Source organism: Lissotriton vulgaris, chromosome 4_1 (assembly GCF_964263255.1).
Source record: "Lissotriton vulgaris chromosome 4_1, aLisVul1.2, whole genome shotgun sequence".
NCBI classification, from domain to species: Eukaryota; Metazoa; Chordata; class Amphibia; order Caudata; family Salamandridae; genus Lissotriton; species Lissotriton vulgaris.
Genome location: NC_141691.1, coordinates 839,231,808 through 839,250,804, shown reverse-complemented (window position 1 = coordinate 839,250,804; position 18,997 = coordinate 839,231,808). Strand labels below are relative to the sequence as shown.

Genomic DNA, 18,997 nt, shown 5'->3' with positions numbered 1-18,997 from the left:
TACACAGTGCAAGGCCTATGGACAACACAACAAAAGAAAATGCACATCAACTTACTAGAACTGATGGCAGTTTTTCTAGCACTGAAAGCATTCAAAATACATTTGTGCAACAAGACTGTGTTGATCCGGACGGACAACATGACAGCAATGTATTACATACAAAAGCAGGGAGGAACACACTCTCCACAACTATCACACCTAGCTCAAAGCATGTGGAAGTGGGCCATTCAAAGAAACATTTTTCTCATGGCGGAACACCTCCCAGGCAAGGACAGTCAAATAGCGGATCCGCTCAGCAGACACAGCCAACAGATGCACGAGTGGGAGATTCATCCCAAAGTGCTACAACCATACTACCAACAGTGGGGACAACCAGACATAGACTTGTTCGCCACAAAGGAAAACGCAAAATGCCAGTACTTTGCCGCCAGGTTCCCACATCCGCAGTCGCAGGGCAATGCGATATGGATGAACTGGTCAGGCAGATTTGCGTACGCTTTTCCCCCAGCACCACTAATACCGCTGGTGGCACGCAAACTACGCCAGCATCCAATGACACTAATCCTAGTTGCTCCAACATGGGCGAGGCAACCGTGGTACACAATATTTCTAGAACTCTCCGTGGTGCCTCATCAAAGACTGCATCTAACACCTGCTCTTCTAACGCAGAGCCATGGAGACATACAGCACCCAGATCCGCAACAGCTGAACCTTGCAATCTGGCTCCTGAAGTCCTAGAGTTTGGGTACCTAAACTTACCTCCAGACTGCATGAATATTATCAAAGAGGCAAGAAAACCTGCTACCAGAGCATGTTACGCTTCAAAGTGGAAGCGTTTTGTCATTTATTGTAATAATAATAATGACATAAACCCATTAGATGCTTCAACACAAAACATCATTTGCTATCTTTTGCACTTACATCGTTGTAATTTAGCTTATTCATCTATACGAATACACTTAGCTGCCATAGCAGCTTATCTTCAAAACAGACAGCATCTTTCGTTGTTTCGAGTGCCAGCAATTAAAGCATTCATGGAGGGACTCAAACAAATCATTCCTCCAAAACACCCACCTTCACCAGTCTGGAACCTAAACATTGTCTTAACCAGACTGATGGGACCACCATTTGAGCCGTTACTTTCATGTGAATTACAATTTCTAACATGGAAGGTGGCTTTTCTGGTAGCGATTACTTCACTTAGAAGAGTTAGCGAGCTGCAAGCCCTAACTATTCAAGAGCCATTTATCCAAATACATGCAAATAGGGTGGTGCTTAGAACCAACTCTAAATTCATGCCAAAGGTGGTATCCCACTTTCATATCAATCAGACAATAGAAATGCCAGTGTTCTTTCCAAATCCACAGTCAGTACCTGAAAGAGCACTACATACACTAGATGTCAAAAGAGCTCTTCTTTACTACATTGACAGAACTAAGGAATTTAGGAAAACTAAACAATTGTTTGTTGCCTTTTCACCACAACACAAAGGCAACCCAATTTCAAAATCCGGGTTAGCCAGATGGATCGTTAAGTGCATTCAAATATGTTATCAAAAAGCAAAATGCACTTTAACAGTTCCCCCAAGAGCGCATTCTACACGCAAACTAGGGGCATCTATGGCTTTCCTAAGAAACATTCCTCTAGAGGAAATATGTAGAGCAGCCACATGGTCTACCATACATAACTTCACAAAACACTACTGTGTAGATGTACATTCCAAACAGCAAGCTGCTGTAGGACAGGCTGTTCTAAAAACTATTTTTCAAACTGCTGCAGCTGGCACAGGTAGCAACCGCTAAGGGAGAGACTGCTATACATTCTATGCACAGATATGAATTCAGCAGCCCACATGCCTCGAACGGAATATGCTACTTACCAGTATGCATCTGTTCTTGGCATGTAGGGCTGCTGACATTCATATCGCCCACCCTCCTCCCTGGTGCCTGTCGCAGCTGTAGCATTCATTCTTTCTTGCATGGACATCTCCTACTTTACTATACTCCATCTCTGCCACAATGGTGAAAAACAATCTGAGGATGGAGAGGATGCCCATGCGCACTGTAGTCCGAGGAGGAGCCATCTATCTCGTGATACTTCGAAGACTCTTCCAGGACAACAATATGCAATCATCCAGACCCAACACTAGGCGGCGATCTATGCACAGATATGAATGTCAGCAGCCCTACATGCCAAGAACAGATGCATACTGGTAAGTAGCATATTCCATTAGCAGCAATTAATACTGTACTCTATCCTCACTCGCCATCATGGCAGTGGGGGAAAAATGAGCAATATAACAATAGAGCCATTGAACATGCATAGTCTCTCAAAGAGGAGTAGACTCGACGTCACGTCAGCTATAAAAAAGACTTCTTTGAGAAAAACAGGTTGTAATGTCCAAGTCCAACTCTAGATGGTACAAGTGTGCATATCATGTAATTGATCTGCAAAAGATTGTTTTCCCTGTTCCACATTATTCAGACTACTAATTGACAAATTTTCTTATCACAACCCTAGTAAATTGCTGAAAGAGCTTTAAAAACGTTTGCTGTCAAGTGAGCACTCTTATGTAACCAACCTGTAAGTCAAGCCTCACAAGACTGATTGACTAATGTATTCAAGTTTGCTTTGCTAAAGCTAACCGTTCACTCCACACTATGCCTAGAGCACATGCTACTGAGAAAAAAGCTCTATTGCTGCCTTAGGAAACATCCTGTTTCCAAACCTCTTTAAAGCTGCAACTTGATCTATTCCTTATTCCTTTACAAAGCACTACTTAGTAGACATTCATATCCTACAAGAAGTACAGGTGAGGCAAACCGTTATTAAAACCTTGTTTCAAGCAACTTCCATATTTGCTTGCAGTCAACTACTTTATGGCAGAGAGTTCTGCTTTTTATTCTTTCCTAGCATGTGATCTTACAGCATTGACAGCAAACCGAAAGCGTCACTTATATGTAAAAATCGGCTACCAGCTTGTAGTGCTGTGAATTTGAATGTGCTCTTTCTAGATGCAAGCCTATGCTTCAATGTTTTTTCACTCTGTAAACACATGTGATCATAATTTCAGTGCACCAGTATACACTCAGTCCTGCTTCTCAACACCCCACGTATCTTTTCACCTCTTGTGGAAGAAGGGGAACAATTAAAGGTGGATTCTTGTCCTGGTGCATTGTGGGTTTCAGAGACGACTGATGAATCTCCTCAAAACCTAATGGTCGAGGGGGCGTGTCCAAGATGGCGGGGGAGTAAGACGTGTCTTTCCGTCTCTCCGGCGCTGCCTTCTGCTAAGCCTTGTCTAGAGCCCTAGCAGTGCCCATCCACGACCGATCTCGACTCACCTGGGAGCCTCGGTCAGCCCTGTGTTCTCCGGTACTGGAGGGGAGCTGTGTTGGCGGCGTTCTGCGGTCAGACGGACCGGCGGCGCCCCGGGCTGGGTTGCCCCTCTACTGCATCAGGGCGCCTGCACTACGGAGGGAGGGAGCACTTGTGGCAGCCTCCTGACACGAGCGCCCGGCTGACAGTCGTGATTGGCCTGCCCGGTTTAGCGGAAGGCACTGTGGGACCCGCAGTAGTGAAGAGCGGGGCCGCCTGTGCTGAGAGGCCGGGTCCCGCCCGCGGGCAGGAGTTTCCCGCCTGGTTTCGGTCCCCGTGTCAGCGGGGGGGGGGCGCACAGCTCGGAGCGGCGTGGAAGCGGTGGGGGCTAGCTCCAATATAGCGAGGGGGCTCTCCCTCGTGCTGCTGCCTGACTGCCTCGTTGGGGCACACTGCCTGGCCCGGGGGACGAGAGAGGGCTGCACCAGCTTGGAGTGGGGCCTGCCCGGGAGGCAGAGCGTCGTCACCATCTTGGACCCAGAACCCTCAGTGGGCTTGCCTCGGCTCCCAGCGGGGAAGGAGCAGTTGAAGGACCCTACGGCAGCACGGCCAGCGGAGAGAGCTTTGGCCTGGCGACCTGGGGAGCGGCGAACGGCGGAGAGGCGGCCTGTGAAGAGGTGGCCTAGCTCGGTGTAAGGTAGGAGAGGGGAGGCTGTCCGGAGCCGGGGGGAAGGTTTGGTCCGTGTGTCGGCGGACGGTGGAGGGCCGGTGTGGTGGTGGGGCAGTGGGCCATCGGGGCTCCCCCCCCCTCCCCCTCCTACAGAACAGGACTCGTGGGCCCCTGTTGGACACGACCGGGCCGCCAATGGTGTGGGAAGCCGCGGTGCCCATCCCCCCCCCTACTGTGAAGCTACCCTTCGCTTCGTAGACAGAGCACTTAGCACTGCATTCCTCCTGCGCAGTGATCACCGTACGACTGGCGATACCGGCGAACGCTCCTACTAGGTCGGGCATTACCGCCTCCGCTGACAGCCATTTCGCCATGTCGTCGGGTAGACCCCGAAAAGAGAAGCCCACTAAGGACACGTCGGGCACACCAGGGAGTCTTCCCCCCCCCCCCCCCGCGTAATCCACCGATAAGTCTCCACGTCCAGGAGGCGACGACGCACCAGTCACCAAGGCCTTCATGATGGAACTCTTCGCTGACATTAAGGAGGATATTTCTGAGCTGCGCTCCCAGTTAGCGTCGGATCTCCGGGAGGTGCGACGCGACGTCGACTTATTGGGAGAAAGAGTGGCTACCTTAGAGGAACACTATGTGGACACAGCTGGCGACATTCACCGCCTACAACAAGATATAATTCGGCTCACCGAGTAAAACCTTGACCTCCAGGCTCACGCTGAGGACCTGGAGAACAGACCACGCAGGAATAATATTCAGATCCGGGCGGTGCCTTGGCAGGGAGAGAGGACTGACCTACGAGAATACGTGGAGGCCCTCTTCAAACACGTGTTGAACGAGGACGACATTACATCCATCACCATGGACAGAGTGCACGGGGTGGGCCTTCCGAGAGGCCCCAAAGCGCCCCGGCCGGATATATTTGTATGTGACCATGACTTCCAGTTGAAGGAACGGATCCTCCGGAAGGCTCGTGCCCTTAATCCCCTGCAGTTTCGGGAGCATCGGCCATTGCTTTTTCAGGACTTGGCGGCTTCTACTTTGACCAAGCGCAGAGACTTCAAACCAGTGACCTCCTATTTGAAACGATGGGACACCCCCTACTCCTGGGGGCATCCCTTCAGACTGATTTTTAGGTTCAACTGTAAACTAGTCCAGGCTCGCTCCCTAGTGGCGACCCTTGCCCTCCTGGGCTTGTAGGACCCCGAGGCTCCATCTGATGATATGACCCAGGCTTCCGGGGAACTGAAGCAATCGATGGCTTGGCAGCGGGACGGAGGGCCTCCACGTGCGGCGAAACCTGACGTCACTACAAGCCGCCTTGAGCGAAGAGCGGCGGTTGCATCGGTAATGCTGGTGACGGAGGCGTCCAGGGCCTCCTGAAAGTCATGTCCTTTGACTGGCACTGCTGGCTCTATTGAGGGCGCCGGAGAGAGTGATTCATGAGAGTTAATCGTACTCTTTGTCCCCGGCGAGTTTTGGACCCTGCCCACGGGCCACCACTAAAGGGACTGGAGTCTGGGCCACTGGACTCTGGGATGCATTTGCTGTCCCGCTGTTTCTTTTTCTTGGTCATTCTTCTCATTTTCCGAGTTGGGATTTGGTTGGGTTCTAGGGTGGGGGGCAGGGGGATGGGGGGATGGGAGGGTTTCCTGGTGGCGGCTGCTTTATCTTGATATTCCTTTTCCCTTCTGGCAGCATGGGGCGGTGTGCAGTTACTGTGGGGCACGCAGGAACAGGCGATGAGTTTACAAGACCCCCCCTTGCGTTGTTAAGAGCACAATATTCCCCCTGATGCTATGACTCCTATAAAGATTGCCACTTGGAATGTGAAGGGCCTTAACTCTCAGCAGAAGAGGCTCAAGGTGTGGAAATATATATAGTGGACCATCACCTGGATGTCGTGGCCCTACAAAAAAAACACACCTGGCGAGAACGGACGAACTACGCCTTAAGCACAAGCTCTTTCCCCTCATCTACCGTTCCTCCCCTACCACAAAACACCGACTTCCAGCCTTTGGGTGTGCAGAATGATAGAGGGGGTTCGCTGGGTGATGGTGAAGGGGATTCTCCGGGGACAGCTTTGCACCTGTGTAGTGCTCTACGTACCCAATGCGGCCTTTCTTTCCACACTCCTGGAGAAGCTAACGGACTTCGTGGAAGGGCCTCTCCTTCTCATGGGTGATTTTAACCTCATCTGGGACAAGGGATTTGATTTTGATTTGTGCATTTGTAAAGCGCGCGATTGCCCATAGGCGTCTTGGCGCTGTGATTTGACTCTGACTCTTGAGGTTTTTAATTTAGGGATATGCAGAGAACAGCCACGTTTTTACTTGCTTTCTGAAAGATATCAGTGATGGACTAGTTTTTATATCTAGCGGTAGTTTGTTCCAGATTCTCGCTGTATGTACCAGGAAGCTTCTTCCTCCCCAGTTTGCTCTCTTGAATCTTGGTACCGCAATTATTTTCTTTTGGCCAGATCTGAGGGTTCTATTTGGCTCATATATTTTTAGATGAGTTTTTAAAAATTGGGATCCGGTTCCATTGGTTGCTTTATATGCTAGGCACAGTATTTTGAATTGTATTCGTTTTTCGACAGCACACACACAATGAGGTCGGATCCGGGTTTTGGGGGGAGCTGCGTCACCGCTTCAGTGACATGGGACTCCTAGATACGTGGAGGGCACTTTATCCCCAGACACGAGATTACACGTTTTTCTCCCACGTCCACAGAACGTACTCGCGCCTAGACTGTGTTTATTAGTCAATCCCTGCAGGGTGCTCTACAAGAAGCCAAGATCTTTCCGCTCGCAGTCTCTGACCATAGCCTTTATTCGGTCTGTTTACAATGGCGGGGTCCCAGGCCGGCGGCCGCCAGATGGTATTTTCTACCCTCCCTAGTTAGGGACATTAGGCTGCGTGCTTTGGTCTCGGGGTTCTTTGAAACTAACCCTCCGGAGGACACTTCGGTGTCTACCAACTGGGACATGGTTATCCGGGGCGAATGTATTGCCCTCAACTCTGCGCTCAATCGGCAACGAGTGCGGGAGCGCGAATCCCTTGAATCTGAACTTACGGCTGTGGAACTTGCCCACAAAGCGAATCCCACGCGCCAAAAGCAGCGGGAGCTCACTGCTCTTTAAGGCAAACTTCGGGCCATTTAATCTAATAGGATGGAGCTCACGCTCCTTAAGCTCCGGCAGCTCTCCTATTCCCAGGGCAATAAGGTAGGCAAACACATGGCACGTCAGCTCCGGGCTAAGAGGGAGAAGGAGTATATAGGAGGAATTCTGGACCCGGTAGGTCGCGTCGTCCATAGGGATGAGGAGAAGGCGGCCCTGTTTGGTTCCTTTTATACAGACCTTTACTCGGGGGATTCTCTCGATGGTGATGCCCAGCAGGCATTCCTCGATTCCCTCTCCCTTCCTCAGGTTTCTGCAGCGTGGAATGACCAGCTGGCCGCCCCCATTACCCTGGAGGAGGTTACGACGGCGATCTCCTCATTGAAGCCCAATAAAGCCCCTGGCCCCGATGGCTACACATCGCTTTTTTTATAAGACATTTGCTCCTGAGCTTTCCTCGCATCTAGTTTCGCTTTTCAATGCCATGGTTGAAGAGAGCAGGACGACTGGTACCATGGCGGAAACGGTAATATCCGTTATACCTAAGCCGGGGAAGGACCCTCAATGTTGTTCCTCATATAGGCCAATTGCCCTACTTAACATTGATGCCAAGCTATACTCCTCCATCCTTGCTAAACGCCTAAATGATCGATGCCCCTCCTTATTCACCCTGACCAGTCCGGGTTCATTAAGGGACGACAGACCCATGATAACACCCGCCGGATCGTTCATCTCATAGAAAAAGTCAACAAACTTCGGGTCCCGGCCATCCTCGTAGGCCTGGACGCGGAGAAGGCCTTCGACCGGGTCAACTGGGCCTTCCTCTTCCGAGTGATGGCTGCCTTTGGATTCTCGGCCAAATTTGTTGAGATGATTCAGGCGAACTATCGTGGTCCCACCTCCAGGGTGATGGTCAATGGCACGAGCTCTGATCTATTCAGGCATTCACGGGGGACGCGGCAAGGTTGCCCCCTTTCCCCCTTGATTTTTGCCCTCCGCATTGAACCCCTAGCGATAGTGGTGCGACAAAATGCGACCATTCAGGGGATCCAGTTTACAGGCGATCCCCACAAGATCTCGCTCTTCGCCGACGACATCCTGCTGTCCCTCACGGAACCTGAGAGCTCTCTCCCTAGCCTCCACACAGAGCTTGCTCGCTTTGAGTCTCTCTCAGGCTTCAAGGTCAATGCTAGCAAGTCTTTCATTCTTAACCTCTCCCTCCCTTCAGAAAGGGCGGATCAGCTTTGATCCTCCACAACGCTCGCCTGGGCGACTGAATCTCTACAATACCTGGGGGTGTCTTTGACCCCCTCCCACCGGGGCCTCTTTCAAGCTAATTTTCCCCCTCTCCTCACGCAAATCCAAACCGAATTGCCGAAATGGAAGCCGCTCTTTCTCTCATGGTTGCGCCGCATCCATGCTATTAAAATGACCTACTACCTAGACTCCTATCTCTTTCAGGCTCTCCCTATTAACCTTGAACCCGAATATTTCCAGAAATTCAGGTCCTCGCTGCTCCGTTTCATTTGGCAAGGGGGCAGGGCACATTGGCCTCATATGGACCGCAGAGTGACAGGCCGGACCATATTGGATCTGGTCTGGCGCCCTCGCAGGAATAGACCTTTGAACGCATACCTGAGCACGCCCACACTGAAGATCTGGGACACTCTAACAGACGACTAATGATGGACCACCTTCCCGTCCCCCTACACTCAGATACACCACACGTCCCTTTTCCCACCGGCCCTCCGGGAGGGCCCCTTTGACGCCTGGAAGCAGGGCGGGTGTCTTGCCTTGATTCATCTATTCCGCGATGGGGTGCCCCTTACCTTTCAGGAAGGTCGGGATGAATTTCACTTAACAGCCCCTGAATCTTACCACTACATCAAACTCATGCACTGGGCGATTCACCCTCCCATCAGAGACGCTGCTACCCGCCTCTTGACCAAATTTGAGGCCTTTCTAGCTAAGTCCTCCTCGATGAAGGGAGTGATCTCCTTTATCTATTCTTTCTTGCTTAAAACCTGCACCGTGCCACGACCTCGATATATGGCTATGTGGGAGGACCTGCTGCAGCGCCCCATCTCCGATGAGGAATGGACTCATTTGTGGGCTGATACCTATTGCTTTAATCAATCTATCGCCCTCAGAGAAGCCCATCTCAAGACGATGATGGACTGGTACCTCCACCGTTCTAAACTTCGGCAGATATTCCCTGCCTCTTCCGATAGGTGCTGGAGAGGGTGTAGCCAAACTGGGGGATTTTCGTCACATTTGGTGGGACTGTCCCTCCATTAGACCCTACTGGGAAGAAATTTTAGCGCACATAAAGGAGATGCTTTGCTATCCTATTCCCACGGACATGGCGGGGGTCCTTTTGGGGCTCTGCGATCCCTCAGTACTTCATCAAACACGGGCAGACAAGGCGATTATGTGGCTGTGCGTTGGGGCGGCCAAGATAACGCTAGCAGCAGCCTGGAAGAAAGAGGCTCCCGCTGTGTCCTTGTGGCACGCACGCCTTTGGCAACTCCTAAGCTTAGAGCACATGGCGGACATCTTCAGGGATGGAATTAAGAAGTTTATCTTTAAGTGGGGTCCACTGGTCACTTTCCTCCCACGGGTCTCCCTTCTGTGGTCTGCCCTCCCACCCTTGGGACTCTACATCTCTTCCAAATGTGAACATACTATACTATACTGCCTGCTGCACCCCTACCTACTGGTTCTGTTGTTTCCCTTGCTGTTCCATTGTCTTCTAGTAGCTGTTGCCTCCACCGGGGGTGGGGTGGTGGAGGGGGGGTTTAGGAGGCGGGAATCAGGGGACGGGGGGAGGGCGGGTGGGGGGGGTTTGGTCGGACGGGGAGGGGGGTCTGTTTTTTCTTGTTCCAGTTAAATGCTTGGCTTGCCTTCCTTGAGGCCATTTTGCTATGTCCAGTTCTTTCCTGTCTCCTTTAGTAGGAATTTGGGGTCTCCTCCCCTTCGCTTCCTTCAGGATGTTAGCTGATTGACTTGCGACTGAATTTGCAGGGACAGTCTGCCCAGCCGGCTATGGTACAGGACTCTTAAATATTCTGTTAGTCCCACAGCGGGAGACTTGCTCCCTTCATCCCCTGTCATTTTGCAGCTCTGTTGCTTACACTGCCTATTATTGCATCATCCTGACTGTATTCTGTCCAATGTGGGAATTTCTGCTATGGCTATGTAATTTGTTATTAAGCTGTCTGGTACTTTCCTTGCACATGAAATTTTCAATAAACATACCTTAGACAAAAAAAACTAAACGTCTTTTGAGGAACACGTCTTGTAATGTCTGCTCCCATCATTAGATGGCAGGTGAGCGCTAGCATGTGATTCTACAGCACTATAAGCTGTCAACCAATTGTTACATGTAAGTAATGTTTTCCTAATGTGCCCCTCCCTTGGCTAGCTTATTGTAGGTCGTGTAAACATTACACATCTCCTGGTAAATAATAAAATTATCTCACTTTTAAAAATGGTTAATTTGATGGTTTTAAAAAATGTTTTGATTTTTAACTAGTTTAAGAGCAAGCGTGGTTTTATTGTAAACAAAAGCATGAAATTTGCATTGGTGTTGTCTCTTTTTTTTCAGTTATGTATTTTTAGCACTTGAACTATGTTGAGCTTTAAAAGTTTTAGTGTCCTCGAATAATTTTGTGATGTGTTCATGGTATTGTTCTTTCCTTCCAGGAACAAATCATCAGTCTAGTTAATCAGATATGTGGAAAAGTATCCGGTAAAAATGGCAGCATCGAGAACGGTATTAGCAAGCCAACACCAAAAAGAGGACCACGCAAACGAGCAACACTCGATGTGCCATCTTCGAGACTCGCAACACCCAGTTTATCATGAAGATGCCAACACTCTAGCGTTTTGTTGATTATATAAATATATATATTTTTTTTGTAATTATTATACCATAGTTTGGAGTACTTGCTGTAGAATACAAGCTGTCTTTGCACTAGCTCTAAGGAAGATTTTTTTTCTTCTGGTTTTAGAGAAGTAATTTTGTTTTAGCATTAAACTGTTGAACTATTTTTTTTTTGTACTTGGCTACTGCAGTGAACATTTTGCAATTGCAGTGCATTCACTGTTTTAAAAAAAACAAATCAGCCAGTGGGGCGGTTAACACATTATTTGTATGGTCCCTGTGGCTGTGAATCAAAAGCCTTTCTTGATTCTGTGAAAAAAAGGCATTTAATCCATTTTGAATAGGTTGAAGTTTGATGTGTTTTTGTATTATTTTTCCCAGCCAAGGGAACAGATTTTCTAGCGAGAAAGACAAAACTTGAATGAACCTGCTCCACTTGCCTGTGTTTTATTCTGTCATGTGCAAGATACGTTTTGTACATTTTTTTTAGAAAAGAGAATTTGGGATGGAACAAATGCATAAAAATATTTAAACTCTGGAAAAAATAGAAACCCAAAACCTTATTTTTTGAGGTAATGGCAGCTGAAGATTGGCAAAATGATGAAAAAATAAATATTGTTCTCTTTTACCAGCACATCACTATGCATCTGTTTTAAGGAGAAAAACAAATAAAAAAAGGACTGCCTGCCTTGGAGAAGTTGCGTGTGCGTGCGTGTATGTGTGGGGGGAAAAATCTGTGCCTGATTTCGTTAGGAAATCCATTCTGTTATTTTTTGGTGCTGTTGGCTACTTTGTCAAAAAAAAAACCTTCAATAGCATCTTTTATAAAAGAGAAAAGAAAAGGAAAAAGAAAAAAAGTGATGGAACCCTAAATAGGGCTTCTCGTTTATGGACGTGCAATCTATAACATTCCATATTCATTCCACTGCTGTTTTCAAAACTTTACAACACAGTCAGCATTAATCTTTCATCTTTTAAGACATTTTTGTTCCATGATATTACATTTAGAGCCACTAGAAGGTCTGCGTTATTTGTTTTTGAATGTGAAAATGCATTTCCTCTCATCTTGTCTGTTTTTATTTCTGTATGTCTCTCAAACAAAATGAAAAATTGACAGATCTTTTTGTATATATGCCTGTAAATTGTTTTAAATACTTGAGCCTTTCTTGGGGAATGGGGTGGTCAGGGGTCGGTGACAAAAAAAAGATGAAGAAAAAGCCTTACATTTCAGTTTCTTCATCGGCTGGATTTGATGCTTACAGGGTTTTTCTTGTAACATTTCTATAAGTGCTGCTTACATCACTGAACAATGACGACAAATAATAAATGGAGTAGCTGTTGCCCTTTTTTTTTTTTTTAAATAGTTCTATACATGTGAAGTTGAAGAGAGAAAAAAGGGAAACATTTTCACAAACTGTTCCATAATTACAATTCAACAATGACGTAGCTACTCATATTGCACTGAGCTTGCCAGTGGTGACTGTCGGGAAAGTCCTAAAACACAATCTGTTGGTTTTTGGTGCAAATGACTGAACTGTTTGGAATATTTAACAATAACATAAACCAGTCACGTGTTTTCCAATGTGGTTGTCCAGTTTTTATGGCCTTGCTGTGTACTTTCCCCCCCTTTTGACAGTGAACTTCTGTGACTCTGGCTTACAGTTTGAGATTTAATTTATTAGCACTGCTCTGCTCTCTTTCCTTGTGCGGAAAGACTCCATGTTGTTTATTGCCAGTTTTTGTTTACTTTTCAGGTTTGTACTACAAGGTTTAATAAAAAACGAAAACATTTTGGATATTGTTGTCTTCAGTTCATGTGCTTCTCCTGTATGTACTATTAATATGTTACTAGTTGCTGGTAACTCAATCCTGCTAAATTAAGAAAACTGAAGTCTTCTGGTGCTTTATATGCACATGTGTGTAATAGTAGCAGTTTTTGTTACTGCAGGAAGTATCATGATTTTAAAACTGATAGATGATCTCGTATTGAAAATGTCTTGGAAAGTGCAGATTAGTTAAGCAGATGCAACCCATGAGGGGCTGCAGTTGCAACCAGATTATATAATTGTTCCCTGAAGCTAGCATGGTTCTATGACCCCCGTAACCAATATGACGGGATGCGGGCCAAAGGAAACAAGAATACTATATTAACCAGGCCCCTAATTTATGTCATTTAGTACTTGAATCCAAACTAATAGATAATCCAGTGACTACTGCAGAATGGCGGCTACATAAAAAGTTGAATAGCTAAGTGTTCGAGGCATGTGGGCTGCTGAATTCATATCTGTGCATAGATCGCCGCCTAGTGTTGGGTCCGGATGATTGCACATTGTTGTCCTGGAAGAGTCTTCGAAGTATCACGAGATAGGTGGCTCCTCCCCTGGACTACAGTGCGCATGGGCATCCTCAGATTGTTTTTTTCCGCCATTGGGTTCGGATGTACTTTCCTTTACTCTAAGTTCGGAATCGAAAAAAACTTTTCTAAAAGGCCAAAAGGCCTTCGGACTCGTCAGTATTATTTTCGATCGGTGCTGACAGCTTTATTTACAGTTTATGCAACTCAGGACGTCGAATCGGGCCGCGGGCCTTCTCGACGCTAAAGGACCTGTAGTCGATGGAACAAAGTCCATTCAAAAGATGCCCTCTTTGTAATTCGAAATACCCACATATAGATAAACACCCTGTATGTAACAAGTGTTTATCTCCGGAACATAATGAAGCCGACTGCCTAGCTTAGGACCAATTTCGATCCAAGAAGACACTTCGGATTCGACGGGTCGCTAGGCTAATCATGCAGAAACCAGCACCAGAGCCGGAAAATATCTTTGACGATGAAGATCTCGTCGAAGCCGAAGAATCGGATCAAGATTCAGAGCATGACTCCAACTACTATGTCGACGAAGGAGAAGACCTTGTCGAGGTAGGAGATGACGAACAAGGAATCGGAGCCATCGAAGATGACTCCAGTGATGAAATGGGGCCAACCGGGAGTACGACGCCCCAAACATACACTTCTATGGTTCCACAGGCTCAGGTCGAGGCATCGCCGGATGGCCTTAGCCAAGATCTCGAAACCCATTCTATAGCCCCGCGATACAGCTCGGCTAAGAATATTAGAAAAGAGCCATCGGATCAACATTACCCGAAATTGTTGATATCGAAACCGAAAGTTATGGAACCAAAAACAAAACCGAAACTGATCGACTACACAGTCTTCGGACCAAACTACGTCGATCCATCGGAGTCGATCCCAAAGAAGATCGTCGACAATACGGTCTTCGGACCAAACTATGTCGATCCATCGGAGTCTAACACAAGGGTCGTCGAGCCGAAGGCCAGCGCACCTATATCCACTCCAAAACAAAAGGCCGTCGAACCGATAAGATCGGCGTCGACAACACAAAAAAGGGACTCGTTCCGAAGAAGGTTGTCGAACCGAAACAGAGTTGACAAACCAATGGCTGTGCAACCGAAGACGATAAAGCCGAATAAAATCGACCCTAAGAAGGTCATCGAGCCGAGACCGCAAGGCATTGGTCCGAAACCACAGGTTCAGAGGACGCCACAAGGTCAGAAGGGCACTATTGGCACGACAAAGAACGTCGAACCGAAAAGAACATCGGCTCCGAAGAAACAGGCACAACCTAAAAAGACTGTTGTAACATCGAGGGCTCTCGGACCGATCCTATTTGGCCTACCAACTTCCTTTAAGACAATGGCTATCGACCCGAAGTCCGAGATCGAACCGAAACAAACAAAACCAAAGACATTGGGGAAAAAGCCAAGGACTACTGAGCAGGAGATCTTATATCCAGACCCCTCATCAAAAGAACAGTCAAAACTTTACATTGACCCTAATTCTGGCAAAGTCACTCTCTACAAGAGGAAAATCAGACCAGAAACTGATAAACAGACATATCATCCCACTCAAAATGAAAAGGGACTGTTCTACTTCACCTTTTCTATTTGAGCCTATAAAACCAACTATGCCTAACACGTACACATATACACCCACACACTCAGATGAAGAGGTGGATTATGAAGATAATGAGGAATACAATTACCCAGTAGACCCTGACCAACACAGTCAATCTCAACCATGGGCTGACCGAGTAAATCCTGGTGACTCTCAGCCCATTCCAGATACACCTGCATACCCTGCAAAGCCTTCTCCTACAGAGGATACAGCTGCTTTTAATGCACTAATAGATAGGGCTGCCCTCCATCACAATGTAGAGATGCATGCAGACCCTATTGAGTTCCTCTTTGACACTTTTGCCACATCAGAAAGGTCTGTCAAAGCACTACCTATGTTAAAAGGGGTACTTAAACATGCAGGTGACATATTTAAGGAAACAACTAGGGCACGGGTCATTACCCCAGAATAGAGAGGAAATACAGGCCAGCACCAGTAGACCCCACATATATTAAGGGACAACTGCCTTTGGATTCTTTAGTAGTATCCAATGCACGTAAACGTGCAAACTCACAAACAACTGGAGAAGCTCCACCTCCTGACAAAGAATCAAAGATCTTAGAGGCCTCAGGAAAGAGGGTAGCTGCTCAAGCAGCTAATATATGGCGAATATCTAATACGCAAGCACTGTTGGCTAGGTACGACAGGGCACACTATGACACCCTAGAGACACTTCTCCAGTATTTACCTGAACCTTACAAGGAACAGGCTGAAAACCTAGTACAGGAGGGAAAGTTAATAACTAACGCATCCATTAAATGTGCCCGATACAGCGACCAGTTATGCTCAGGAGACATGCGTGGCTTCGCATTTCAGGTTTGAAAAATGAAGTCCAGTCCACTTTATTAAACCAGCCAGTAAATCCTGACTATTTATTTGGTCCAGCTGTAGATACAATCCTGGACAAGATGAAATAAGACACTGAGACAGCTAAGTCTATGGGAGCCTTGCAGTCCCAACAACATAGAGGCTCCTTTCGTCGCTCCAATTACAGAGGAGCTGCAAGAGGTAACTCATCACAGCAGACCTCAAACTACAAAGGGAATATGCAAACCACCTACAATAAGAACAATAGAGGTGGATACCGCAGCAATAACAACAAAGGCAGAGGACGAGGGAATAATACCACCAGATCCTCTACCAACACAAAACGGTGACATCTTGGCGCTACCCCCAAACCATACAACACCAGTCGGGGGACGATTACAGCAGTTCCTATCGGTCTGGAAGGACGGGTCTCTCAGGCCAATATTGGACCTCAGGCCCCTAAATCAATACATTTTATCAGAGCATTTTCATATGCTCACTCTACAACAAGTATTACCACTGCTGCGACAAGGAGACTTCCTCGCAACTTTGGACCTCAAAGACTCATACTTCCATATACCGATACATCCTGCTCACAGGAAATATCTCAGGTTCACAATACAGAATCAACATTAGCAATTCAAAGTCCTTCATTTTGGTGTAACAGCCCCAAGGGTTTTCACAAAATGCCTAGCGACAGTAGCTGCACATTTGAGAAGACAACATATTCACGTCTATCCATACCTGGACGACTGGCTAATAGAAGCAAAGTCGGCCAAGCAATGTGCCAGCCACATGTACCGCACCATTCACCTCCTGCACAGTGTAGGCTTCACGTTGAACTACCCAAAATCTCATCTTCAGCCGTCCCATGTACAGCAGTATCTGGGAGCAACAATAGATACTCTAGCAGCAAAAGCATACCCAAACACTGCAAGAATCAACAGTATGCAACTGCTGATCCAAAAGTTCAAGCCCCAACACTCGCTCTCTGCCCGAGTGTTTATGCAACTCATAGGCCTGAGGGCTTCGTGCATCTTCATAGTCCCTCACGCAAGACTACACATGCGTCCGCTACAAGAGTGCTTAGCACGGCAGTGGAACCAGGCTCAAGGACAATTGAAAGACTTAGTGTTGGTGACCAGTCGTGCATAAAACTCTCTGCATTGGTGGAATCCACAAAAACTTTGCTAGGGACGACTGTTCCAAGAGCCTGTACCACAAATAGTGTTGATGACGGACGCATCCCTGATAGGATGGGGAGCCCATGTCCTTCAGTACACAGTGCAGGGCCTATGGACAACATAACAAAACAAAATGCACATCAACTTGCTAGAACTGATGGCAATTTGTCTGGCAATGAAAGCTTTCAAAGTACATTTATGCAACAAGACTGTGTTGATCCGGACGGACAACATGACCGCAATGTATTACATACAAAAGCAGGGAGGAACACACTCTCCACAGCTATCACATCTAGCCCAAAGCATGTGGAAGTGGGCCATTCACAGAAACATTTTTCTCATGGCGGAACACCTCCCAGGCAAGGACAACCAAATAGCGGATCTGCTCCGCAGACAGCCAACAGATGCACGAGTGGGAGATTCATCCCACAGTGCTACAACCCTACTTCCAACAGTAGGGGCAACCAGAGATACACCTGTTCGCCACAGGGAAAATGCAAAATGCCAGTACTTTGCCGCCAGGTTTCCACATCCGCAGTCGCAGGGCAATGCGATATGGATGAGCTGGTCAGGCAAATTTGCATACGCTTTTCCCCCAGCACTATTAATACCGCTATTGGCACGCAAACTACGCCAGCATTCACTGACACTAATCCTGGTTGCTCCAACATGGGCGAGGCAACCATGGTACGCAACTTTTCTAGAACTTTCTGTGGTGCCTCATCAAAGACTGCGGCTAACACCCACTCTTCTCACTCAGAGCCATGGAGACATACAGCACCCAGATCCGCAACAACTGAACATTGCAATCTGGCTCCTGAAGTCATAGAGTTTGGGTACCTAAACTTACCTCCTGACTGTATGAACATTATCAAGGAGGCAAAAAAAACTACTAGCTGAGCATGTTACGCTGCAAAGTGGAAGCGTTTTGTCGTTTACTGTAATAACAATGACATAAACCCACTAGATGCTTCAATGCAAAATATCATTTGCTATCTTTTTCACCTACATTGTTGCAATCTAGCTTATTCATCTATGAGAATACACTTAGCTGCCATTGCAGCTTATCTTCAGAACAGACAGCATATTTCGCTGTTTAGAGTGCCTGCAATTAAAGCATTCATGGAGGGACTCAAACGAATAATCCCCCCAAAACACCCACCTTCACCTGTCTGGAACCTAAAGATCGTTTTAACCAGACTAATTGCATTCATGTGAATTACAATTTCTAACATGGAAGGTGTCTTTTCTTGTAGCGATCACTTCGCTTAGAAGAGTTAGCGAGCTGCAAGCCTTAACTATTCAAGAGCCATTCATCCAAATACATGCAAATAGGGTGGTTCTTAGAACAAACCCTAAATTTATGCCAAAAATGGTATCCCATTTTCATATCAATCAAACAATAGAACTGCCAGTGTTCTTTCCAAATCCACCTGAAAGGGCTCTACACACACTAGATGTCAAGAGAGCTCTTCTATACTACATTGATGGAACGAAGGATTTTAGGAAGACTAAACAGTTGTTTGTTGCCTTTTCACCACAACACAAAGGCAACCCAATTTCAAAATCTGGGTTAGCCAGATGGATAGATAGTTAAGTGCATTCAAATATGTTATCTAAAAGCAAAACGCACTTTAACAGTTCCCCCAAGAGCGCATTCTACACGCAAACTAGGGGCATCCATGGCTTTCATAGGAAACCTTCCTCTAGAGGAAATATGTAGAGCAACCACATGGTATACCATACATACTTTCACAAAACACTATTGTGTAGATGTACATTCCAAACAGCAAGCTGGTGTAGGACAGGCTGTTCTACAAACTCTGTTTCAGACTGCTGCAGCTGGCACAGGTAGCCACCGCTAAGGGAGAGACTGCTATACATTCTATGCACAGATATGAATTCAGCAGCCCACATGCCTCGAACGGAATATGCTACTTACCAGTATGCATCTGTTCTTGGCATGTAGGGGCTGCTGACATTCATATCGATGTTTGAGTTTTAGGGTTGTTTTTTAGCGGG

The 18,997-nt window shown here is 47.0% G+C and overlaps 1 protein-coding gene across 2 annotated transcripts in view; it reads left to right on the top strand.

Annotated features, from left to right (window-relative positions):
* JARID2 (jumonji and AT-rich interaction domain containing 2) overlaps window positions 1–12,804 on the top strand; it is a 684,143-nt gene extending 671,339 nt beyond the window's left edge. For both annotated transcript variants that reach the window (XM_086965161.1, XM_086965160.1), the window contains exon 18: window positions 10,828–12,804. In XM_086965161.1, coding sequence (XP_086821287.1) covers window positions 10,828–10,989 — 162 coding nt within the window. In that variant the 3' untranslated portion in view covers window positions 10,990–12,804. The remainder of the gene's footprint in view (window positions 1–10,827) is intronic.
* The last annotated feature ends 6,193 nt before the right edge of the window (window positions 12,805–18,997 follow it).